At 36.7% G+C, this 27,016-nt stretch overlaps 1 protein-coding gene across 1 annotated transcript in view; it reads right to left on the bottom strand.

Moving 5' to 3' along the window:
* Dcc (DCC netrin 1 receptor) overlaps nt 1-27,016 on the bottom strand; it is a 1,074,495-nt gene that overhangs the window by 111,420 nt on the left and 936,059 nt on the right. The window contains exons 16-17 of the mRNA XM_032886223.1: nt 6,848-6,943; nt 1,733-1,965 (exon numbers count right to left, since the gene is read on the bottom strand). Of these exons, the coding sequence (XP_032742114.1) occupies nt 1,733-1,965; nt 6,848-6,943 (329 nt within the window). The remainder of the gene's footprint in view (nt 1-1,732; nt 1,966-6,847; nt 6,944-27,016) is intronic.

Raw genomic sequence — 27,016 nt, 5'->3', positions numbered from 1 at the left:
TGACTATAACTACAAAGTGATTGTTATGAGCATAACAATCTTAAAGAGGGAAACACAGTGTTTTATAAAAATAAACTTAAGCCTGAACCATCTATATGTAGAGATGGCTTTGAATACTCTCAAATGTCTTCTTTTGCTTTCCTGATACTGATATCCTTCTTCAAGGTTCTGCTGACTCCAGTATCCAATAATATAAGGAGATGTAGCTCCTGTATGGACTTTCCTGGTGAGTTTTTCCCAAATTCCTGGTATATCAGGGCAGCAATATTAAATGAAACATATTTTGTTGTCATTGATATTGTTTCAAGAACAAACTGACTCATCCTAAACCATAATGTTTCAACCATTTAAAAGATGAAAGACACTATGGCAGAGCCAGCATGATCGTGCTTAGACAGAAGCAGAGTTTTTTACCCTATCTCCAGATGTGGGGGCAGAAAAAAATCTCCTAAGACGGGCATTTTCCAAGTTCCCACCGTCTTGAGGCTAGACTGAGGATACTGTTAGTGCCCTGAGAGGAAGGCTCTAAGTCCTTCTTAACAGCCATTCCTGAGGAGTGGCAAGAGCAGAGATTGAAGTGATTATAAAGAAACTGGAAGGGGCAAGTTAAGCTACCGGATCCCTTAGATTTAGAATATCATTTATATTTTTCATTTTTTTTCTTAGATTTAGAAAAGTTTTCACACTGTATCCTAGGATGCCCTCAAGTTCTTGCCAATCACCCTGCTTTTAGTATCCAGAGTTTTGAGGTTATTGCGTTCACTTTCTTTTTCTTCCTGTTATCGTCTTGTAAACTATTAACTTTTGGCTGTCACCTTACATGGATTGTTTATGGAGTCTTTCAAGGATACATCTATTGAGACGCATGCATGAAGTATTCTGTTATATGTATTAAGTAAGCAGGATTAAGGCTTTATTTCAGAATGGACGATTTAGAACTGTTACAGATACAGAACAGGTGCTGGCTGATCTTCCTTAGTTTTTTTTTTTTTTTATACTGTCTACAACTTAGACATGTTAGCCTGGTCTCAGGTTTAGAAGGCTACCCACATGCCTTTGTAACACTTTGTTAGAATCGCTAAGCTCGGACAGGAGATACGGAAAAGTAAAATGACAGTGTCCCTTATACCACCAAGATCTCTGGGAGGAGTGTGAAATGATTTGAAAATGAGGACATGAACAGGAAACTGGTAGAACTCAGGTTCATTTTAGGGATTTTTCTTTACAACACAAAGGTAGTTTTCTAAGGTAAATACAGAAATCAATGTTAATGGCTTACAATACATTTCTAGGGTGTTATAAAATATTTTCACCTCGTTTATTCCTTGTTAAACTCTCAGTGAGTAGGTGTCTATGATATTAATGGACAGCAATTTAGATTCTAAATTGAATCATATCAGAATCTATCCAGATGATGTGTTTGGAGCCTTGCTATCTCCAAAGGAAAATGGTATTCTTTTACGCAGAAGCAAATGTCTGGAGTAAACAGCATATGGTGGAATTCAAAGATCATTTTTGTAGCTCGTGATATTTTTCTTCCTTGCCTCTTATTGATTCCAAAGGCATAATTATTCTAATGAATTGTAGATTTTGAGCTCTTAAAAATGCCTTGTTGTAGTACGTAAAAGTCACTGTAGGGAAATGACTTACGACACACCAGGAAACATTGAACGAAACTCATCGGACATACACAAGTTCACTTTACATTTCGTGCACTTTATTCGACCGTCACCTTGTACTTGGCACTGGCGGAAAAGCTGGTCCTCCACCGAACCGTGTAAAGCCGAACGTCCGATGTCTTCTGGTTCTTCGGGACAGAGTTGTCTGCCCAGCTGACCCTCACAGCCTCGTGGGTAAGAGCCACAGCCTGCACACCTACTGGTGGGAGCATGGGGGTGGAGACATCTGGGCCCGAGGTGGGGAAATCATCAAGCAAAGGATAATAATCAACGGGGTCAGTGGGGTCTGGGTTAAAAAAAACCCACCAAATGAAACAAACAGATAAATGTGTAAACAAAGAGTTAAAATAAAGATCAGTGGCAACACGTCACAATGAGTTAAATGCATGGCAATAAAGATGGAGGGGAACATGAGAAGAACAGAAAAAATGCAATTAATTAAATCATAAAATATACCAAGAACAGTATTGCTATGTTATAATAACAGCATTCCTTATGTTTATATCTAATTAGAATATATACCCTAAGGCTCCATCCTGTTGGAGTATTACACATTGATTTTTACGAGGTATGATGGACTAAATTATCATGGTCATGATTTATCAATGATTTTTAAATAAAAGCAAGAATGGTATTTCTGGTTATCTTTTTCCTTAAATGGAAATAAATGCTATTGGATACCTTAATTTCCTTTTTTTCTCTCTCTCTGACTTTATTAGTTCTTTGCACTGCTTTTCTTATTGCCTATAATATATCTGTATAGATTTTGTTCAGTCAACACACAGACGATAGTGAAAGGTCCTTGAACTATATCAGTCCTTCTATCAATGCACATATTCAGAGTGAACAGAGTCACATGGTCACACGGGTCACTTTATACCTGATGTCCTATAATCCGGTATGGGTTGGCAACTGGCAAGTAGGTTTTCTTAGATTATCATCTTAAACTGTGGAAGCGCTCGCTCATTCACCGGCACTCTCACACGTGGGTTAGTATCATCTTTATTCCTGTCACACACTCCTATATTGCATTCCTGATGCTAAAACTGCAAGCTCAGTGGAAAGAACGCACACCACTGGGAAGGAAGACAAATTAACTTCCTTCAGAATGAGGAGATTTCTGTTGAGCGTCGCACAGGCTCGGATCGATAACGTGATTGGTGTTGAAGACTGTGGTGTGATCGTGCAAAATTCTCCAAAGCACCCTTACACTTTTGCTAAGTTACGACAAGCAAAATCAGAAACATGCTTTGTGGCAAGGGTAGTCATTCCATTTGGAGACATTCAAATTCATAGATAACAGCTTTGAAATCAAAACTGACCTTTGCATAACCCAGCAAGGAATCGCACTAACAAAACTTTTAGGTCCGACAGTGTAAAGCTAAGCCTGGACAATTGATGTCATTCAAAGGAATGAGATCAGAAAAAATGAAGAGGAATATCTGCAGAAACTTTTAAAATTTATCTATTCATTTATTTTTAAATATCAAAGGTTAAAGCTGGGTGGTTGTTTCTCCTCTGTTGATTACTTCCTCTGTCCCTTGGATTCCAAATTCCCATGCACCTATGTATCATTCGGATTTCCCATAAATTATGAAACATGTTCCTGGACTATGGCTTGGAGAAAATATTTTTTGAAAAACTGAAAAAACAAACAAAAGAAAAAGAGCCAAAAGGAAGGAGAGAGGGGCAGAGGGAAAGGGAGAGGGACATGAGGGAGGGAAAGGGGAAGGGGAGAGGAGGGGGTGAGGTTTTGGATTCAAATTTACCGACAGAGCCCAGGATTTTGTTTTTCTTTTGATGTCTCTTTTCATGAAGGGCTCCTTTAAAGCCCAATGAATTTATGAAATGATGAAGTGAGAATAGAAAACACGGCAGTTGCTACAAGGATTAGAACCATCCACTTGGTTTGTGGAGCAGGAGAAGATGAGCTTGTCAAATTGAAGTATGTTCTCCTCTTGTCTGACTTTTGAAAAGGAATTTTATGAATAGAGGAGGAGTAGTTCAGTGTCTGACTTATTTTTGACTCATCTGCATCATGGCTACCACTTATATTACTACTTTGCTGCACTTTGTGTAAGCGTGGAGTCTCCTCTGCATTATTTATAAAGCTGATCAACTGGTTCAACTGCTCCTATGATAGGACATTCTAACAATCCATGAATCTACTTATGATTTTGGAAAACGCAACTGTTCATGGCTAATATTTACTGAGTATTCGAGAATCAGTTACAAAAGGAGTCTATTGTATCTAACTCAGTATTGTCTGTTGTGAATTATTTGTGGGCTTAATGTGACCCATAAAATTTTGCCAATGACCAAGTTTTATTTCCTTTCTTAGGGAACATGACTTATTTCCACTATTTTTCCTTGCCCATCCCCGTAGAACTATGCTGCATAAATTAATAGCCACGTGTTCTGTGGATGATACCAACTTGAATTAAATAAATAATTATTTAAGCATTTGTTCACTTTTTATGGCAGACGATGTCAAAACTTCCCATGGCTCTAAGAGCTTGGTCCCCACTGTAAGGGAAAGACGAGGCATGCTGCATCTAATTCAGAGGAGAGCATTCGAGGAGATAGAAAACTACAGTGGGAATATATGCTACACAAACTGCAAGTGCTCTTTTCTATTCTGCTCAAAACATCTTTGAGACATTGGATATAAGCACGATTTTGCTACTAAACTGTTCTTTAATGTTTCTTTTTGTGTTAGGATGCCTTATATGCTGCTGGATTTCAGAGATATATGAAGAAGTATGTGTATATGTCAGCATATATGTGTATGTGTGTGTGTGTGTGTGTGTGTGTGTGTAATCTTTCTTCTGTACAGCTTACCTTCCATTTCTGAACTGCATATATTTACATATATATATGTATATGTATACATATATATGCATTAAAAGTGAGTTCCTAACATATTTTGAAAGCATCCTGAAACTTTAGATATTTGTTTGAAATTGGCTTTAAAGTCAATAATAGTTTTCAACTGGATTATACTTTCTTTAAGCCTTGCTAAAATGGTTAAGAATACATTAATTAAGTCAAAGAATGTTCTTCATTAGCCTCTGATTATTCTCTGCACCTTTCCCTTCTCCAGGCAGAAAACAACTTGTTCTTACAGTAACAGTAAGAAAGCCCTTGGTGGAAAAAGAGTTTTCCCGTGTGGGGCCAAGGTGAAAGTTTCAGTAGCTTGAACTGATATTCCCAGTCGGAGCAAAGGCCATGGAGTTCACCAAAGGCTACTGGGCCAGCATTTAGAATGCTCCAGAGCCCGGCGCTTATGTTAGCCTAATGCTTTCATTGTCTTTGATACATTTTGTGTACGCTTTTTGCTGGATTTTCCCAAGACTTCTCATGGGAATGCTTGGCAACAACTCAAAGCTAAAAAATGGTTCTCACATGACAATATGACACATTTATAAATGCAAGATTCTCTCAGAGTCGTGGCCTCTGATTCCTTTGGTTTGCTTTTTATCCTCCATGCAGTGTGGAAGCATAAAAATCATTCTACTTCCAGGTAAAGGTTTATTCTTTATTGCGAAATGGCTGCTTCAAACATCCCTTTACAGCCCATTACTGTCTTTTCTTCAAGAAGAAATTTCCTGACACAATTTCCAACTTTGGTATCACTTCATTTCGCAGCCCCATTAGAATCGGAATTGTAACAGGAAAATCAAACCTGTGTTACGGATCGCTGGCGTTTGAGAAAACATGGCGGCGTGCCATATGCTAAGAATTAAAAACTGACAGCAAAGGCCACAGGAAAGCTGTTAATACCACAGACGCTTCCTTCTGCACATCTTAACTTCCGTTTATCTGAACTCTGCCCCTTTGTTATGGTTACTTCCTATTGAAAAATGGACTTTCATCCCTACCCACGGCAGTCCCTATTTGTGGGACTTAATTTTGTTATTAGTAATGGAACATCTTTGAAAGATTGTTTTTGGTGGAATTTTATGTCAGCCGATTATAGCTCAGTGTCACCTTGACAACAAGGTCTCAGGAGGGGAGGACGTGCCTAAGGCCAACCAGGGGGATCCTAGGTGTAGCCAGAGGACCCTGCTATTTTCCACACAGCCTCAGCTTTTGGACAGTCTGTGAGAAAGGGGTAGTGAAAAAAATTCTCAGGATACTCCGTGAATGGCCCTTGTGAGCTTGAAAAGCAAATATAAAGTTATGTAAATCTGGGCAGCAGAAAAAGTAAAAGGATCTCAGGATTTATTCTTCGGCCATTTATGTATCCTCATCTGGAATTCATACTCCAGCAATCATTTGCTTTTCGATGTTTAGTATCAAATTTGGAGCTTGATCTCTTAACCACTTCATTCTAATTAAAGTGAAAATTGACGGCCAATCAAATGAAGGATGAAGGATGTAGATTTGTGAAAAGGGAAGGCACAAAATATTAATTGAAGATACAACTTTTTTTTTTTTGGTCCAGGATTTAGACAAGTGTTTGGGAACAAATTGTTAGGAGCAAAATGATGATTTAATTTTTCTGGTGGTCACAAACATGATGCATATTCCATTCTTGCATAAACCCAGTATTATTGACAACCAGCCATCAGCTATGACTTAGGTCTTGCCATGTTAACAGTGTCTCATGTCTTCCCCCATTTTGGTCTTGTTTGCTGCCAAACAAGTTTAACTCCTGTAGCCATTCTTGAGGCAAATATTCTTTGTATCAGCCAGTCTCTTATGCATCCACTGGACCAGTTACCTATGGCCTAATTCATAATTCTCCTTTGTTATTTAGCCTAATCTAATCAGTTTATCCTTGTCACTTATCTGAAGATTACATTGAGAGAAATGAATGCCCATTGGACATTTAGAGTCTTAGATCACATATCTTTCACTCAAATGTGAGTGTTAAATGACAAACTGGTTAATAGAATGAAGAATCACATCAGGATGATTAGAAATGCAAGAGCTGAATTCTATAAGTCCACATACAATGTATAGAATGAATCCTTCTAATTCTTTTGGGAGCCAAATTATTAAAATATATTGTATACCTATTCAAGCATATATTTGTGATAATTTTATGTAGTCATTTTAATATTTTCTTTTGTATTTTATTCTATTTTTAAAAATTTGCTCTTTCTCACCATAATTCAAGCACCAACTACCTTGTCACAAGAGGATTGATGTTGGGTGCATACCTGTTATGGAACGGGTGGTGGCACTTTCGTAGAGAGGGACACCTTCTCCAGCATTGTTGAAAGCTTTTAAGGAGATTACATAATGAGAACTCGACTCTAGAGGAAAACAGAAACAAGTTGGACATGTGAATTATTGAATCGAAATGCTCACGGTGAACATCTCCTGAAAACAAATTTAATATAATCTTTTAAATAAATTGATGTTTGAAAATGAGTGTGTTGGATTCTGGGAACAACCAGCTCTAATGGAAACAGGCTTTCGATCTTCCTGAATCTTCGTTTGAGCATTAAATGCTCAAGAGGGTAGCGAACTTAGAGCATTAGCCACTCTGTACAGGGTGGGTGATGACTGATGCTTATCTGCAAACTCTAAAATACATGTTTTTTTTTTTTTAGTTCCCAGCAGATTGCCCAAGGTACCAAGTGTCAGCCATGTCTGTGTCAGTTAAATCAAAAATGGGCATCAGACTGGAAATCAGGATGACCCTAAGGAACTGTCAGGTACTGAAGAGGGCAGAGCATATTAGATTAAAGAACAAATACAGACACTTGAACCTGACCTGCAAGAGATCCACTCCAGGACAGGACCAATTATAGTTAAATTATATCAACTTGACACAACCTTAAGGCACCCGAGAAGAGGGAATTTTAACTGAAGAACTGGCCATGTCAAATTTTCATGTGCTTATGTCTGTGAGACTGCCTTTACTGGTGATTGACATGGGAGTAACCACCCTTGGGAGAAACCAGGCTATGCTGGGAAGCAATAAAATCCAGGCACGTGAGACTGGGTTGTATGAGAAAGATAGCTGAGCAGGAACCTGAGAACCAGCTAGCAAACAGCATTCATTCATTCATGGTTTATGCTTCAGATTACTGTTTCCGTTTCTACTCTGACTTTCCTCAATGATGAATTGAGACCAGGAAGTATATATTGAAATAAACCTTCCCTCCAGATGTATTTGTTCATGGTTTTCATCATAGCAGGTACCAAAAATATAACCAAATTTGAGCCAGAACCAAAGGCCCTAGTTCACAGATACAGCGGGAGGTGTAAGTATGAGAAAAATGAAGGGTGATTCAATGAACAACATCAATGGGGGAACTGGAAAGCAAAATCAAGAGGAGAAGAAAACCTGAGAGAACGAAAATGGTGTAGAAGAAGGAATTCAATGTGAAAGTTGGTGTGTACAGAACTCAAATATACTAAGTGGATTCCTTAAAGAATAAAATCACACATGAACAGAATAAATACAGAGAGACACATGGTGTTTTGTTTATTTAATTGAAGAATGTAGATAAAAAGGATATATGATTCATTGGGGCAAAATTAGATTATTATCAATTCTAATTATGGAAAGAGTTTATGAAATAAAATTTGCATTTTATTCTATATAAGAAAATATAACTAAAGGATTGTCTAGTTAAAGTTAGTTATGAATGCAATGGAGGAGACTAATCAAACTGTTACTCATTTCTAACCATTGTATATCATTTTGCTAACCACCAGAACTAATAGAAAATGAGGTTTAGACATCCAAAATGACCAGAGCCAACTGTGACCAGGAAGCTAGCCTCTGAGTAATAAAGTCAATGAACTAAAGCAAAGTGACAGGAGAGATTTTATTTTGTAATGGCTTCATGCTCTGATACTATAATGATACAAGAATCAATGGATCACCATAGTGGTCTATATGCAAGAAACAACTGAGTGATTTTTATGAGGTAGGACCTTTTGTTGTTGTCATTCTAAGGCAAGCAAGATATAAATAAAGCAACGAACAAATATGAGGGTTACAATTTTGCATCCGCTGTGTCCTTGAAGGCCAGAGCCTTGGTAGAGATGGAGGGCCACATAGATTTAAAACAGAATGGTGAAGGTCTCCTGTTCTTAAACTTGAATTACAAAAATGGTTCAGAGCTTTTAAAACGTTTTTATCTGTGGTCAGGATCTATCTACTTAGGAAGTTGAGAAGTACTGACTGATAGTATGAAGCAACCCTAGGGTGTGGGCCGCAGCTGTATAAAATGTTTCGTACTGTAACTAGTAAGGGCTTTTATAGAACTCATGATCCCAAGTTTTAAGATGGAAACATGACAACTGAGTTTTAACCATTCTGACAAACTAGAAAGGGAGAAGCCAGTCAATGACAATGAAGATCTTCAGTCAAAAGATACAAGAATTATTTTATATAACATTCCAATGATCACAAAGATAGTTAAAACAAGGAGCTTCAATATATCAATACCCAGAGGTATATATGAATGAACTCATTTATAGACGTATTTTAAAGAATAAAAGTTGTCCAGTTCTGAAATTGACAGATAACCACATTATTATCTTGAAAACTGATAAAGAAATAAGCTTTAATCACATTGTTTTATAACTGGACATTGTTTGAGGATTACCAAAAGCAAGAGCATCCCTTTAAACCTTCCTGGAAGAAAAATTGAATGAGCCAAGTGGAATATTCCCATTCCGCAGTCTCAAGGAATTTATCTACGATTTGATTATTCATCATTTCACAGATAAAACAAAGAGAAACCACCATGCACTAAGTATCTCACACAAAAGTTATTATTGATCTCTAAAGTCTTGCCCCAGGGGTCTAGCCTCTAGCTGCCAGAGCACGGCAAACAGAGCCGAGAAACATGCTGAAGCCGGTTAAAAGCATACATGTAACAACACATGTCATGTTTGTATTTTTGTGCCAAAGTGTTTATACAACTGTGATGACGCCTTACAGTCAGTGAGTTCATATTTAATGGTTCATTTTTGAAAATGTATTAGATCTTCATAAGGTTTGAATGTAATTTAAATGCATACGTTCAAGATGGTAACATACAAAACAACAATGTCTCTAAAACTACATTATAGCAAGAAGAGTGAAATAGGCCATACCTTATACAGAACTTTGACCTCTATGGAACAAATAGCTCCTACTTGAAATGAAAAACATTGTGTGTGTGTGTGTGTGTGTGTGTGTGTGTGTGTGTGTGTGTGTTTGTCCATGTGTTATCAAATTCGTTTACCTTTAAGGAAGTAATCAATAATCAAATGTCAGGTGTTCTTTGGGATTCAAGATTGGTTGTAAAACATTAATCTTATCCTAGTAAGTTAATTCTAAACAGGGGGAAAAGAAATACTACATAAATTTAAGCAATAAAATATACAATGTGCTTTCTGAAAGTCACCTATGATTAGAGGGCAGTAATGTTCATGAAGGATAGGGTCACATGGGAAGGGTTTGCAGTAGAAATTTACTCTGAAGTAGGGCTTGTGGAAGAAGATGGTCTGTAGGATTAAAGGGATCGTAGAACATAAAAATATTTCAAGGAAACATGGGGAATGCTGAAAATACACTTAGATAAGGTAGAAAGGAACTTCTTTCCTATGCTAGAAGATACCAGTTATGGCAGGAGATACTACATTCCTTATTTCAGACATACAAATTAATCTACACATTGAAGCATAAACGTTGATCTTTGGTATTCATTCACCTGACGCAATAGGAAATGGCCTTTCTGGTTAATGCTTAATTTAGCTCAACCTTGTACACCTCTACACTTGCATTTATCTTGATGTTTACCAAGGGCATGAAAATAGAAGCAGGGTTTTTATATTCGCATGCACAAGATCTGGAGCCATTCGTTCGCCTGAAACTGCTTTTGGAATGGTTTCCTTTTGTCTAATTAGAGTGAGCAATGGAGAGTAAGCCAAACTCGGTTACTGCATGAAAGATCATAGGGTAGAAAGATGTTTAGGAGCTGAGAATTAAACAATCCTTCAGTTTAAGGATGCCATTAGTCCGTAGAAGGCAGTCAGCTTTGTGTAACTTTCTGGAAACCTAGACCTTTGTGTGAAAATGGCAACCCTTTAAATATTTGTAGGGTATTTAAATGAACCTACTGGCAAAATAGATTCCCATGAATTTAGACCTACTATGCTCAGGAGACTGAGTGTAACTTTAAGTCCTTTATATAAAGGGGTTCTGTCCACAGGCATTGTCGTGCCAATCCTGGAAGGGACCGTGAATTCACAAGAAATTAGTCTACTAGAGGCATTGGGGTCACTTTGAGCATGGCGGTAAAAAGAGCCTCGTGTTTTCTTTTGGCTTCTGTCTGGCAGTATAATCACTTGCTTCTATAAACATCTCCGGCATTACAATCTGCCCTCTGAGATCCAGCTTTGAGGCTCTCTGGCTTTTGTCTACATTCTGGACCTACTGAGGAAACAATAGGGTTTTCCTTTCCCCCTGTACGCTAGGCTTGATCCATGAATGTGCCTGCACAAGGAAGATAAACTTGTTAATCGTTTGTTGGCAAAGTTACGGGGAAGAATGGGGGGTTAGTAATATCTTTTTGTATGTGGACAGAGAGTTTGAATGTTTCTTGGGCTCAAGATACTTTTGAGTGTGCTAAGAACCAAGAACGTTCTCCCCTACAATTTACAAGAATTTGTTTTTCATTTGTGTGCCGCTAGAGGGCAATGTGGAACCATTTTCCTGCACATGCTCAGAGCTTTTAATGTTTAAAATCAGCAAAATACAAAAGAATGGCTGAGAATCCCTGCCACTATGGAAGCATCAAATGAGTTAAACACATTTACTATTATCATAATGAATTCCAAATGAATTAATCATTAATTGTGGTCAGACCCCATTGTTCAGGAATATGCTTAATGACAATTATGACAATAAATTTATTTTATTTTTTTGCTATTTGAAGGAATGTTGCAGATACATAGGCCTGACAAATGTATCAATTGTCTCTGCAAATAAAGTGTGGCAGTTTCCTCATTTGAATTTAATGTGATTTAATCATGCAAGAGGGATTTGGATCTTGGTAGACTTCCTTGGGAATTATTTTTAGTTATGGATATTATGTGAGTCCACATATTTCGCAGTATTGGACAGACATTTTTTTGTAAATATTTGACTGATCACCCTTTCTTTTACAAAAATTCGATTTGGAATGAAGGAAACTGAAGAAATACTTAATGGCTCTCGGCATGCACAAATAAATGACTTTGCCCATTATCACTTGAGTGTCATGAGAGGTGGTGTTAAATGCACACTTATTGATCATAGGGTTGTAAAGACAAGGGGCTGGTTATCGGAAGAAGTCTTGGTGTTCTTCCCAAGAGACATGGGCGACCCATTATTCTAAGAGCCTGTGTTAAATCTTGTCTGTAGGTTAGAGATGGATGTTGCTTTCTGGGACTCAGGGATAAACCAGGAAGCTGGACTTGGTAGCCAAAGGCAATGTGGAGAAGTTCGTCATTGTTAATTAATATTCTGTGGAAATTAAATGTCAATGCCCTGTGCTGGATTGACATCCCAGAGTCTTTATTCATGAGAGATTATGGACTTTACTCCGTGGCCCCATCCATGCCAAATGCTTGCCAGGGCCAAGATTCCATGATTTTCTATCTTTTCCATTCTTGATCAACCCAGCCAACAAGTCAATTAGAGAAAATCAGAATAGTAGCTGTTTCCTCATGCAAACACCTGCTCCTCGCAAAGGACCAGGGCTTTCACCACCACACAATGGAGGCCACTGGATCGCTGTGAGACCAAGTCTTCCTGAATACCTTTGACTCTATCAGACGTGAACTTTTAAATTAAGTGCAATGGGTGGAGAGTAAATACAACTGACAGACAGCATTGATCTCTGAAAGGGCAAGCAATTCATACTGGAAGAAAATGCAATTTCTATAATACACTCAATGCTACTTCGTTATATGCATTCCTTTGTGAATTTAATTAAAACCTAATTCAGACCAGTCTCTAATAAAGACTTATTTTTTCTTCTCCAGGAATACTGTATAATTAAAAGTCAGATTATGACATGGTCTGTTCATTAGCCAGTGTTATAGATACCAACCACTCCCTTAGTTACTGTGGGGATTTATTTGAGAATAAGATATAACATTACAGTATATAATTTATAATCGTTCAAGGTCTATTGTCAGTAGGAAAGTCTGATGAAAAGAGACAAAAAGAATTGTTTAGTGCTCAGTAGATAGTACATAGCAAACACTGGTTAGGTCAATAAATGTGAGACATAGAAATATTGTAAATGTCTTATACACAGAGGGGGCTGTGGATGCTCTATGGTAACTTAGCTATGGATACAGAAGACGGAAATGTGAATATGCAGGAAGGAAAAGGAAAGATAGCATGGCGTCTTGGGTTTTCTCTTTTATGAACTGATAAGTACGAGGAAGTATACTTTAGGATAAAGAAATTGGGTTGTCTGTCGAATCTAGGGTCACAGCAGGGTAAGACTCATGATCAGTTTGTGCATCTGGTAGCACGCAGAGCACCTTCCAGTACTGTGAATGCTAGCATGGATGAAGCTTCCAGGTCAGAACGAGTTCAATTTCTCCATGGTCTATTACTCAGATATCTGCTTCTTCAGCAAGTAGGTCTTACTACCATGTTTTGGAGAGTAGTCAAAAACTTTGACAATAGTGTGTAATGTTTGGGGAGCTATTGAAAGCATTCTCGACAGAAACTCCAAAGTGAGGGATGAATTTTTGTCTCTTTTTTGATAGTTTAGGTGTTTAATAGAGGTGTATGCTGTGTGTGTGTGTGTGTGCGTGTGTGTGTGTGTCTTCTAAACTAGTAGGTTTCAATATAATGTTTTGAAATATTTTGTTAGTCTGATAACTCTTAATGAAGAAATGAAAACTGTTGAAAATCTTTAAAAAAAAATCAGAACTAAATACAAGGAAGTCAATGAGGTCTTGTAAGGATGCTAAATTTTCATTGAGTTCTTGGATGATCAAATGCTGAGGTAAAAGAGTATAAGAAGCAAGTCGAGATGATGTTCTTAATGGCTAAAGCATTGTTCCTTTTAGCATGAAAATTTGAAGACAAAGGCAACATCCTCCCGCTCCATCTCTGTCAAATTCTTCTTTCCATATAAGTATTAACAACCTTGTGGGATGACTGAGTTCCTTTTTAGTATATTCTTAATTTTACTTAATCTTAAATTTAATCTAGTGTGTAGCCGGCTACTTAGAAAATATTTTTAATTGGCTCATAGTACTAAATCCATGGTGAGTATGGCATTTTTAACATATGTATATAAATGTGTAGTATTGAATCAGAGCAAATATCTACTCATATATTTATTGTAGAAATATCCTTTCATATATATACAGTCATGCCCCATGCCAGACATAATTTTTATTTTCTTCTTGAAGCATAACTCAACACAGAGAATGAAGATCAATGGGAAGAAGCACTTCTTTAATGGATGGTAGAAACCTTCTTCTTTTTTTTTTTATCGTTTAAGAAGAGAGAGAGGAGAGTAGAAGAGCAGAAGGAAAAAGGAAACCTTCTTTTGTCAATGGCAAGATGATGTCTAACTTCAAGGCTCCAAGTCTTTGTTCTCTCTACAATGCGTTCCTTTTGTTTTCTTTGTTGCTGTTGTTTTTAAATAGTAGGTAGTAAATGCAAGCAAATTTCGAATACTGCTTTTAGAATTTTGATACTTCAGAAAGGTACAGTCAAGGAAAAATAAAAATTATGTTTTTAGCGGGTATATGTCAGATGATACTGTAGTTGTACATGCAAATATCACAAGGGCCCCATTTGAGGAGATACAGTATGACTAAGATGAAAAAATTATTGTAACATACAGTTTGTATAAGAGCCAAAAGGGAAAAGTACATCGATTAAATATATTCTTTCATATAGACTCATCTCCATTTTCTCTGATAATTTAGTGGTCTTGTATTGTTTTTGAACTAGTCTGGGGACAAATTTCTTATTACCCTGCCTTGAGTAATGTGGCATATTTTTTGTGGTAACTTCTAGAATTCAAGAAAAAAAAAACATGCTTTCGCGTTTACTATTTTCACGTTGTCGATGACCAATTTTTTTCAATTGTCTCGTGAGTGTTTTAAATTAGACAGACAGAGGAAGGTTCAGTCTTATTTAATCAATAGTGAACTGGGCAATTTATTCTGATCATTCAAGCCAAAGGAGATACAAGTAGGACCGAAAAGCCATGTGAACTCTTTGGTGATCCCTTGTGGGACTACAAGTTTTGAGCTTCTCTCATGGCTCTGCTGGAGGGCAGGGTAAACTTCTCTTACCCACTCAGCTGGTGGGGTGTGATTTGGCAGAGAGGCCTGGGAGTCAGGGAGAAATATGAGGAAACACTCAGATCCCACAGCACTGTGCAGGGCTTACATGTGCCATACTTAATGAAATGTTTTCTCATCAAAACTGTCCGTAGCGGAATTAGGTAGACACAGAATAAAAACACACAAAGGTTTTCTTCATTCATATTACTCAAAATAACTAAAAAAATAAGGTAAGAATTATCAATGACCATGTACGGACTGAATTAATAAAAAAATTACAAATATATTCCCTTTAATAAATTAACGTGAACAAGTCATTATGATGGTTTAAGAAAGCAGTTAAATGGACTCCTCACTATATAAACGAATTAATAAATATGAATTCATATAGGCACACAAAGAAGCAGTGTGTGTTTTTATAACACCTCATGCTCTCTTCTTTCCATCATACTCCCTTTCTTACTGCTCTGTCTCATCTTTGTTTATCTCTCCACCTATTCTTTTACCATTCAGGGGCAGGAGAGAGAAGCTATAACAGGAAGTAGACAACCGTAGAGAAGAGAAGGCATGAAGAGAGAGACAGTGATAAAACCTAGAGGAATGATAGATTTTAGCCTATTAACTGGAGTCTAATTTAGGCCACTTGCTGTGAGAGAAGCTGACCTCTGAAAGCTTTAATTACACCTATCTTTGTTGTGGACCCTACAAAACTCATTGTTGGTTCTCCTTCCAGAAATGAGGAAAACAAACAGCTCACCACTCAGCAGTGCATGGATTCAGAGACAGCCATGTACAAGTCAGCATAAGGACTAAGACATCAGTATTAAGTGGCCTCTAGTAAATTGTACTTAGAAACTAGTCCAGATCATATAAATACCATTTATTTTTCTCTACCTTCAAGGCATATTGGTATCTTTTCCTAGTGAGAGATGGAAAGGGAGTAGATCCACAGAAGAGGGGAGGTAGGGAAGAACAGTGAAGAGAAGAGGAAGAGAAAACTATAATTGGATATACTGTATGAGAGTCTAGTCTTAATAAGAAAAGACATATATTTACAGAATGACAAAGAGAGTATAACAGACATTGGTTACTCTAATCCAGGAGATCTTTTGCCTCATTTAGCATCTGTGGGCCTCAAGCACATTCATGGTGCTCAGACATATATTCGGGCAAAACATTCATACATATATGATAAAATAATTTAATAAACTATCTCGAGAAAATAAGGGTCACACAAAAAATACCCAGGTGATTTTCTACTCATTTGTGAAAACTGAACACTTTTTCCTGTGTTATTGTTAGAAGGCTACAATGCTTATTTCTAACAAAAGCAGGAAAAAAATTTGAAAATTTAAACCTAGAAGGAAAGAAGTGAGATTTCTCCTGTGCTACATCACATGACCCTATATACATAAAATAACAAAAAGCAAGAAATATTTAGAGGAGTTAGTCAATAATGTTAATGAATTAGAAATCTATGCTTAACACAGAAAAGCATTGCTAAATTTTACACACTAGAAATGGAATAAATTGAAAACAAAAATATATAAGCAATTCCACTTATAATATGATCAAAGCCATTAAACATTAATGAATTAGCTAAGGTGATAAATGATATATACAAAGAAAAATACAAGTGATTATTGAAGAAAATGGAATTAAATACAGATAAATAGAAATATTTCTCACTTTATTAATTGGTAAATGTGATATTCTTAAGATGCCAATACTATGAAAGGGATGTGTGGTTCCAGTGTGATCCCCATCAAAATTCCTGTGACCTATTTGCAAGATAGAAAGATTGCTATGAAGTGCAAGGTGCAAGTGTGATTTCAAAGCAATCTTCATGCCCATGGAAGTGCGATGAAAACGAGTTGGAAGAGCCATGGGTTCTAGTTTGTAAAGTCCTTATGACGTTATAGGAACCAAGGAGTAAACCTATACATGTGGGGTCAAATGATTTCAAACAAAAGCATTATGACAAATCAGTGAGGGAAAAGATAGGCTCAAAAGGGGTGGTAGGACAATTGAATGCAAGACATGAAAGCTGGGCCCATAGGTTAGATAATATACAATTATCTCAGGTTGGATCATAGCTTCATTGTAATGGCCAATAGAGGAAAATATAAGGCAAAAGCTACGTGATATCAACTGCCAATGGTATTCTGGGCATGATGTCAACTACAGAGACAACAGAAGAAAATGTGGGCAAAGAGGATGAAGAATAATTTTAATTGTGGACCAGGAGAAACTATCAAGAGATATAAAGCAAAAACAATAAAGTAGTATTGAGGAAAGCTTTAAAATTTTATATCTGATAAAAGAATAATATCCAGACATTCAACAACAAAGAGAAGAATGATTCAAAGATATAAAAAAAAGTTGAATATTTTTCTCCAAAGATATAAAAGTGTATAATGAAGTGTTTAGAATTACTAACAACCAGAGATCTTCACATCTTAACTCTAAGATACCAATGTGGAGAATTTATAGTTTTATGGTTTATATTTTAAAAGATAGTAAGTATTCACAAACAGTAGCAAAATTGGATTCCACCTTGAGCAGCAATGTGAAGCAGAATATTTGCAATAGAAAACAGACTATTGCTACTAAATTTTTAAAAGAGATTTTCTTTATGTGATAGAGTGACTCAACTTATGACTGTAGAACCCACAGAGCAGAGCAGACTTTCAAATATACATGTGGGTCCATGTTTTCACAGCAGTAGCTAAAGCTTGGAGAATTCAGTTCAACATTAAAAAGTAAGAAAAATACTGACATAGGGTGGCATGCCAGTGAATCTGAAGGATGCCTTGCCACAAAAGATAAACACAAAAAGCAAAATTACATGGTTTCAGTGAAGTGCTACTCCATTTTGGAAGGTAAACATTTAATCCCAGTGAAGCAGACAATGGGATAAAAGTTGGGAAGTGAAGCAGTGAGGGGGATAGAGAAAGACCAGAAAATGGATAATAAACACAGTCAGATAAAGAATAGTCCTGGGCACAGTATGGAAAATAGTATGGGCACAATATGGAAAATATAACTATAATAAGCATTAATTATACATTCAAAATAAGTACAGGAGATGGATTAAGGGGTTACACTGAGTCAAAGATATTCCAGGAGATGGAAATGATACTTATCCTAATTCAACTGTTGAACATTGAGTATACATGTTAGGATACTGTGCCCACAAGCATATGCTTTGTGTGTCCTTGAAAAAATAGAGTTACTAAAGCAAACAGGGGAGGAGCCTGGGGACTTAAAGGAAGTGACAATGGCGTGAAGTGGTGTGGTGGTTTCCAAGGTGAGGACAGGAACAGAGTATGGGGCAGGTCAGTGAGTAAGGAAGGTGTTCAATATGTAAGGTATCCTGCTCATCCTATAAGACAGAAAGGGGAGGTTGGTGCAATGGTGGTTACACAACACGAGGGATGTATTTAAAACACTGACTAAACACTTAGAATATGCATTGTTTTGGGCACTGTAAAATTAGAGCATATAAAGGATTAGTCCAAATATTTTTTCAAAACTTTATGAAATATTCAAATTGCCTGTGTGCTCCCAATACAGGAGACTAAGCAAAGGTGCTGGGAAAGGCCCCAGTAGAAATACAGTTCTCCAAGAGGATGCTTTAATTGTTTGGTTATTGTTCAATAATTTTCTTTTACTGGGTGTTATTTGAAATAGGTTAGTAATACACAGGGCAATGTTTTGTTTTGTTTTTCCTTTGTAAGTCTATACGGTTAATATTACAGTGTGATTATGGGATAATTTGGCTCAAAATAAAAATAACAAAACAGAGAAGTAGAATTAAAGAGATATGTTTGAATAATAAAATAGTAATTTCTAAGGTGCACAAAACATATTTTTCATCGATGGCTCTTATAGCATGTATCCATCCCAGGATTCAAGAATTCAAGAGAACAAATAGAGGGTGACCTGCGCTGCTTATCACAAATTGTGTGTGTGTGTGTGTGTGTGTGTGTGTGTGTGTGTGTGTGTTAAAGCACAAACTGTCATAACAAGGAAAAAATATACCTAAATGCCCACTAGGGACAAGAACTGACTGTTTATCCATGTGTAGTGCAGACAACCATTGTGTTAATGCTATTACCCATAGCTTTCTTTACTGGGTGAAGCCTTGAATCATCTCCATGCTGGTAAGAAGGAGATAGGACTCAAGTGTCTAGGTGTTCATAGGTTTTATATGGGGGTAAAGGGAGGTCTGAAAACTAAAGTATTCTGCACTTAGTAGCCAATACCCACCCCTGCCCAGAAGGCCGTGACCTCCTCTTTTACTGGGTGGCTGTTTCTTGCAGAATTCCAGGTGGGTAGGTTTATTAACATTACTGGTTGAGAAGGAAACTTGGAAAAGTCCTTCCAGAATGTACTTTCCTAAAGGGTATTACCAGGAAGATTCAGGACAATGGCAACTAATAACAGTATTTTTGCTGAGGACCCTTGTTCACTCTGATGGAAGGAACCTTTTGTTATTCTTTCTTTCATTTTTTAAAAATAAACTTTCTAGTACCTACCACAGTCCCTGACATATAGACAATACTTAAATACTATTTACTCAAAGAAAAAAATGCTGGATAAATAGAGGAAAGTAAAAGTTAAAAAAAAAACCCTCAGAAAAATAAAATACCTTTGCCAAGGTCCAACAGCCTATTGCAGAGTCGGGATGAAAGTACAGCTCTGTAGTTTTCTCTAAGTGATCCATCCTTGAGAGAGCTTCCGTGATGAAGCAAGCCATCTGCCTCAGAGAACTCCCTGCTCAGTAAACTGGAATATAAAATCTGTAATGACTAGAGCTTTGTCAGCAAAGCATTCGTTGTATTTCTTTTGTGGGATGTGAAAAATACTCATGTCGGTCTCATAAATTTCCTGAGCAATCACCCACTGTTCGCTCAGCCTTTTAGATGTCAGGGAAGCCTGTGGTTGACTGATTCTCAAATGAATAATTCTAACAAGAAGGCTCATTTCTGCTGTGCTGCCCTCTTGCTTATGATTAGAAACAGGAAGGTTAACACGTGATTAATGGCTGTTTTAGCAGTGCTAAGGACTAGAACACTCACACATCCCTGGTCTCATCTTTTACCCATCAGCCATGGCGGTTTCTCAACTCATCCTATCCTAAACCATTAAACCTAGCAAGGGACAAAGGGGCCTCTTACCATTGTGGATTCATTTATTACTGCTCACTCAGGAAAATAAAAGAAGTTTCATTTTTGTTCCTTTGTTTTGCTTTGTTTTTTTTTTTATTTATCCTTGAAAGGGGAGTTCAAAGTTTGCTGAATATTTAATAGAGTCTTTTTTAAAAGCACGGTGACAGAGAGGACATCTGTACAATGTTGTTTTGCTTCCTATATTTTTAGGGAAAGTATGTGTACAAATGTGCATATAAGGAGGAGAAATTTCAGGGTTCACAGAAAATGCTTAACATGTATAAGTTTTAAAGTTAGAAAATTGTTTATGTAGGAAAAGAAGTTGAGAAGTCTAGAGAAAGTGAAATATTATAATATTACTGACATATGTATCCAAAGAGGAACAAGAAAAATATTAAAATATCTCACATAAATCACCATCACCATTAATTTTATCTATGTCAAAAGAGTTCAATTGTAATTTTTGTACATTTTTATTGCCTTATTACTTAGAAAATCCATGCATATTACCTGTTCAAACATTACAGCAGAATATAGTTAACATTTTCTAGTCTATTTTTCAACCTGTTTTCATGAAAATGAAGAAACAAAACTAAAACAAACAAACAAAAAACCTTGGATTATTTCTTTATAATTATGAAGAAAAAATTAGTAAGGTATGCCAAGTGATTATAATTACTTAAGTTTTGCGCACACCTTATGTCAGTGATGTCTTTATATGTGAAAACATGTGCCACACAAGTCTGACCTGGATCCCTAGCCTTTGCATAAAGGTCATGTTTGTGATCTCCATGTTCCTATAGGGAAATGGAGGCTGAGGCAGGATAGCCTTTGAACCTTCTTGGGTCAGCAATGCTGGTGTGCACAGAAGAGAAGAGACTTTGTCTCAAACAAAGTGGGAAAGCAAGAAAGGACCCCAGAAAGCTAATCTGTGACCTCCATGCATAAGGCATATCACACAGGTGAGGATGGACTCCTAAAGGCTGTTCTATGACCTCCACTTGTAGCTCATGTAACATACATGCCCAACATACTCAAGGAAAGAAGCACACACTCATATAAAGTGCATAGATTTCAAGTTCTCAACATTATCTTTAATTTGGCAGCATGGATCTGCAGAACAAGGACGTATTACATGTCAGTTGTTTCCCAGTTACTGAAAGGAGGAATCGGTTCTATATTGTAACCTCAAGTTCAAGCGAAATCTTATATACAACTATAACTATCATTATTACCAACTTCTTTGACATTTTCTTTATCTTGGTTGAGCTACTGATTTTCACCATTAAACTCCAAACACATTTATGTTCCTATAATCATCCAGTTAGCTGTATATGTGTGTCTGTGTCATTTTGTGTTGATTAAATACAATGTAAATAGTGCTGAACAATTTATCTCTTATGCACTCTGTACTTGTAATACATATCTTTTAGGTAATGAGAACTAACATGTTCACTGACACTCAGGGAAGCATTGGAGATCTACATCACAACGGAAGCTTTTCCTTTTGGAGAAAATAAATTCTGTTTGCTATAGGTTTTCATGCAGCTCATTCCCTCTTGATTCAATGCACTCTTAAAATTGGATACAAATGACCAAATTCTTTATCTTATGGACAGTTCTAGTGAATTGAAGTTGAGCTGAAGACAAAGAAAAATCACAGATGAAGGGCAGGGTAAAGAAACACGGAAAGGTGTTTCAAAGAGTGCCCACAGGAGTGTGAGAGTGGTGCTTATTGATATGTGGGAGTGAAAAGGGGAGTAGGAGACAGAAAGAGGAGAGAGAGACAGGACATCATGGGTCTCTGTGTTTATCCAGATAATAACTATATGAATATATCATCTTTTATTGTCACAAAACTTCTAGAAGAGAGTTAAAACTTTCTAACTTGAAAGCTAGATAATGCTGTTATAGGCTGATGAAGAAATGGCTGAATTTTACCAAATGAGTAGAATTTCAAGATTAGGTTCCTTAACTAGGTATTAGAACTGTGGTAAACTTTAATTAGCATGTAAGAAGGTATACAGACTTGTGCAGGGTAGACATTGAGCAAAGGTGCTTTTCAATCAGATTGATTCTGGGTCTATCAGATTCTAATTAGAAACATGATGCACGTTACTCAGAACTTTTTAGCTCCAGTTTAAATTTCTGTTATTGCTATCATGCTTTCCACACAATGGCATCAATCTGATGCAGCTGAAGTATTATTTTGAGCATGAAGTAAAACGCTCTAGATCTCTATCATCTACCTATCACCTGTCTATCTGTCTATCATCTGTCTCTTTATCGCTATCCAATCTCTATCTACATCTATATCTATCTAGATCTCTGTCAACAATAGCTTATCTGTATCTATATGTATTTACATCACCTATATCTCTATCATCTATCTATCTATTATCTATCAATTGAATACAGTTTGGCATACAGTAAGTACTCAATAGATATTATTTCCTGCCACAGTTATGGGCCATCTAAACCTTCTCCCTACTGTTTCCTAATATGTAGTGCCCAGCAGTGAAAACAATATTAAATGCTTGTTTCATTAAATATCACTAATACATAATGTGAGGTGGCTTGAATGAGAACCCCCCCACACTGGTTCATATATTTGAATACTTGGTTCTCTGTTGGTACAACTCTTTGGGAAAGATTATGAGGTATAGGTTTGTTGGAGAAGGTTGGGTTGGACTTTGATGTCTCAAAAGGCCATGACATTCTTACTCAGCTCTGGCTTTCTCTGCCTCATGCTGTCTTTGTGGATTATGATGCTGTTTTAGCAACATGTCTGTCTGTCTGTCTGTCTGTCTGTCACCATGGTTTTCATGGCTTCTCTAACCCTCTGGCACCATGACCCCTAAAGCAAATGTCTTCTTTTATAAATTGCTTTATTAGTCATGATGTTTTATCACAATTTATAAAAAAAATAGCTAAGACATGGTATGCTTTCTTTTACTATCTCCTCAAGCTTAAAAATGACAATATGGTTTACAAAATTAAAAATCCACTCACATTGTCAAAGCCTATACATTTAAGGTAAGGAGCTATTCGGTAACCAGAAATCAAATCTACACAAGACACAAACCTAATAACCTGGAAAATACTTATTGAAAGCATTTTCTTTTCTTGAGGAGGAAGAGAGAGAGCAAATGAAGAGAGTGAGAGCAGGAAGGAAATGGGGAGGTTGGGAGGGCATTGAGGAAATGTGGAAGGCATTGAGGGAGGACAAAGAGTATGAGTGAAATATATTTCCTGGAAAAACTAAATTGAAAAAGCAGATTAGTTTCCAGAAATTATATGATATTTCTTATACAACAACCATCTTCTTGACAAATCTGTGTTCTTCCTTCACATTCCTCCTCATGAGCATAGAAGTGCTGGTAATATTCACTTGGCACAGCAAAGAAGCTGAAGAAATTTGACTCAGGAAGGCCTTCCTCTGCCTCTCAGACAAGCAAGGAAGTACCAAAGGTTTAAAAAAAAACACCTCTTCTACATTTTCCATCAATATTACAAATGCCTGTTCCCACTTTACCATCTTTACTAAAATTTTATACTTGTCTGATTCCTGTGTCCAATTTCTGTATGCTATCTACCAGGGATACATATCTTATATTTTTGTTCCTATAGATTTATCATTAACTAGAAAAAGAAAAGATTATTTTCATAATCAAAATAATTGAAGCAATTAGCACTCAGATAATGAAGTATTTATAAGGATGAAATATTGTATTAGAAAGAGACAGCAAGGTAGAAAGAGGTAGGGCCAATTATGAAATGAAAAATTGTTAGGTTTCTGTTCCAAATTCTCCTTTCCATACTCTAATTCTGCCCTATACTGTTGGAGTATTTATTAATTTCTGCTAAGACATAACTAATTGGTATGCAAACCTAGTTTATAACATTATCATGTGGATAAATCTTCATTCCTCTTCAGGGTAAAATCCTTGGCTTTCTGCATTTTGTTTACTTTGCTCTAATTGAGCTTTATTCTCGGGATAACAGTCTCTGTATGGCAACCACCGAGTTTCATTCAAGAGTGATTTCCTTTTCATTTCTTATGAGAAACAAAAAATCCTTCCAACACTAAAATAAGGCCAGTGCAAATTTCTCATTCATTTCCTGGCACGATTCTTCTGGGATTTAATGGAAAAGATGAAGTTGATCAACTGGAACAGAATTCTTCCAGATGGCTGAGGTATCATCTCTTGTGAATGCCTTATCAGCTAGTTCCCAAAATCTCCTCACCTAGACACCACCATGCCTTGCCACTCTCAGGCTGTCTTACCATGGTGTTGTGCCTTCCCTTAGAACCTGTCAATTTTATAACTATGTTCGGTTGCCATATGCTTGAGTCAGAAATTCAGTTTTTAACATTTAGGATATTGAGTGGAAAATTAATGTGATATTGAAAATTACAATTATACTATGGAAACAACAGAAATTGTTCTCTTGCAGTTTAGAGGGTCAAAGGTCTGCAATCAGAGAAGTAGCTAAGCCACAGGCTCTGGGGCAGAACTCTTCCTCATCTGGGTTCATGCAGGGTCAGTGTTCCCTGACATTGCATCACTCCAGTCCCCCATTGGTCTTCACCACTTTTCTTCTGCTGTCTTATCATTGATCCCCACCCCCTATCCCCAGCCTTTAGCTTATCTGTTCTTCTGTTGTTTTACCACTGTGTATCTTCCCGATGGATACTACCATGTAATTTAAAACTCACTGGTAATCTAGTGTGATCCTGCTAAACATTCTTGACACAAATATGTTAGTGGAGACCCTTCTAGAAAGAGGTCGCATTTATAGAGTTTAAAACTTCAGAGATGTATCTTCACTAAGTTCTTCTCTTTAAGGAAATTTACATTAGTCATTAAACATTTGAGGTTGTAGGTTTAAACTGGTGGCAGAAAAATGTCCTATCACACACAAGAGCCAACACCACACCCAAAAAAATATTACTGGTTTTTAAACTGTCACTTCCTTACTACTTATTAAGAAGTTGATTCACGCCAAAGAATATAGAAGCAGTTCTATCTTTCCTACCCTAACATTATGACTTGTAAGTATCAGTCTATATCACTAGCACAAGACATTAACATCTCCAAAATAAATGAGTGACATATTAATTTATAGTAATTTGGACGTCTGATTCATAGTTGGTTTTACTTTCTGAGCTTGTACACAAATGTGCAATGGTTCAGTAAACACAAAATTAGCTCTCCTTGAAATGAATCATGTGATTGTTATAGACAATGGAAAAGAGTCTAAAATTCCTGCAAGACATACTGGCCTGTGGGTATGGTTTCAGTGATTATGTTGGTTGTAGTAATTGGGATGGGAAGTCTTGTTCACTGTGGATGGTGCCATTCATCCCTTGGTGGGGATTTTAGTCTCTGTCAACAGGAGAGGTGAAGAGCAGCAAGCATCCATTGTGCTCTGCTTTTGGATGTCACTGGGATGTGACCACACTCTCAGGCTCCTATTGTCTTGACTTCTCTGGGGAGATAAAACGTACCTATGGACCAAATGGACCTAAATCCTTCTACCTGTAGTCACTTTTGTCAGAGTATTTTATCACAGCTATGAGAAAACAAAGGTCAGTTGGGAGGTGTTTTTTCTGAACTACGTGATTACAACTTTATTCCAACAAGGTAGTCAAATATGTGGTTTAAGAGAAAGCATCCCTATTAGGTAGATAAAATTCAAGAAATAAACTGTATTTCTAAGAATTACTAATATTTCACATAAACAATGACCTCAAATATTGTATGATCTTATAACATGAATGAATGATTCTTAAGACTATTTTACCTCATCGAAAGACTTATATGTTCCAAGATTTACAGTGATAAAACTATTTAGAGTAATAATTCTATTATTGTCTTTAATTGTTAGCCTGATAATTTGTCAGTATATTGTGTTTTACATTTGTATGTTTGTACAGTAAAATATTGTTAATTCAAGAATACTCATAAAGCATTTATACCTTGGAAACAAAAAGTTGTTAGATAAATAATGCAAAAGAATGTACTATTACCTTTACTTGAATGCTTAAAAATACTTAACTACACAAAGCTCACTTACATAAATTATGTTCCCATACACTGCACAATTCAAATAATTAAATATGAAAAGTTTTGAGAAAATGGCAGGATTCATACCCTCTGGGAGACAGGAATAAGGAGCATTATATTTTGAAGAAAACAAATGGGATAAATCTGGGGTCAGAACAGCATGCATTCAAGTAGAACTCTCTAAAATAAATGTAACCAGAAGTCTAAAATGTGTGTTTTTAAAGTAACACAAGTCTTCCCTTTGAGAAGTTCTAGAATTAGAACAAGTAGTTTAAATAAAATGAATTGCACTGTAGGGCACAATTCCTCACAGTGGTAACTATGGTTAATTAAATAATCATATAATAGTTTTTATTTCCGTGATTCAGACTTTAGAACAGACACCATGGAGAGGAGAAATGGCAAAGACCATTGTGCTAGTTAGGGTTTTTGTTTGTTTTTATCAATTTGCCAAAAGCTCAGGTCTGGGAAAAGGGAAACATAACTGAGAGAAAACATCCAAAAGATTGGCCTGCAAATAAATATGGGGTCATTTTCTTGATTATTGATTGATCAAGAAGGGCTCAGGCCACTGTGCTCAATACTGTCAATAGGCTGTATAAGAAGTCACATTGGGTAAGACATAGGGATAAGCCAGTAGGCAGTCCCTCCACCCACTTGTCTCTGCTTTAGTTCCTGTCTCAAGGTTTCATCTACCTTGTGTTTCTTCCTTGGTGGCCCTCAGTGGACTGTGGTCAGAGCATGTAAGCCAAATAAAATGCTTAAAATCAGAGGTCCTTTTGGTTCTGGTCTTTATCATGGCAACAGAAAGCAAAGTAATGCA

This window comes from Rattus rattus, chromosome 15 (assembly GCF_011064425.1).
Source record: "Rattus rattus isolate New Zealand chromosome 15, Rrattus_CSIRO_v1, whole genome shotgun sequence".
Taxonomy (NCBI): Eukaryota; Metazoa; Chordata; class Mammalia; order Rodentia; family Muridae; genus Rattus; species Rattus rattus.
Note: the sequence above shows the minus strand (reverse complement) of the source record. Positions and strands in the feature narration are given on the sequence as shown.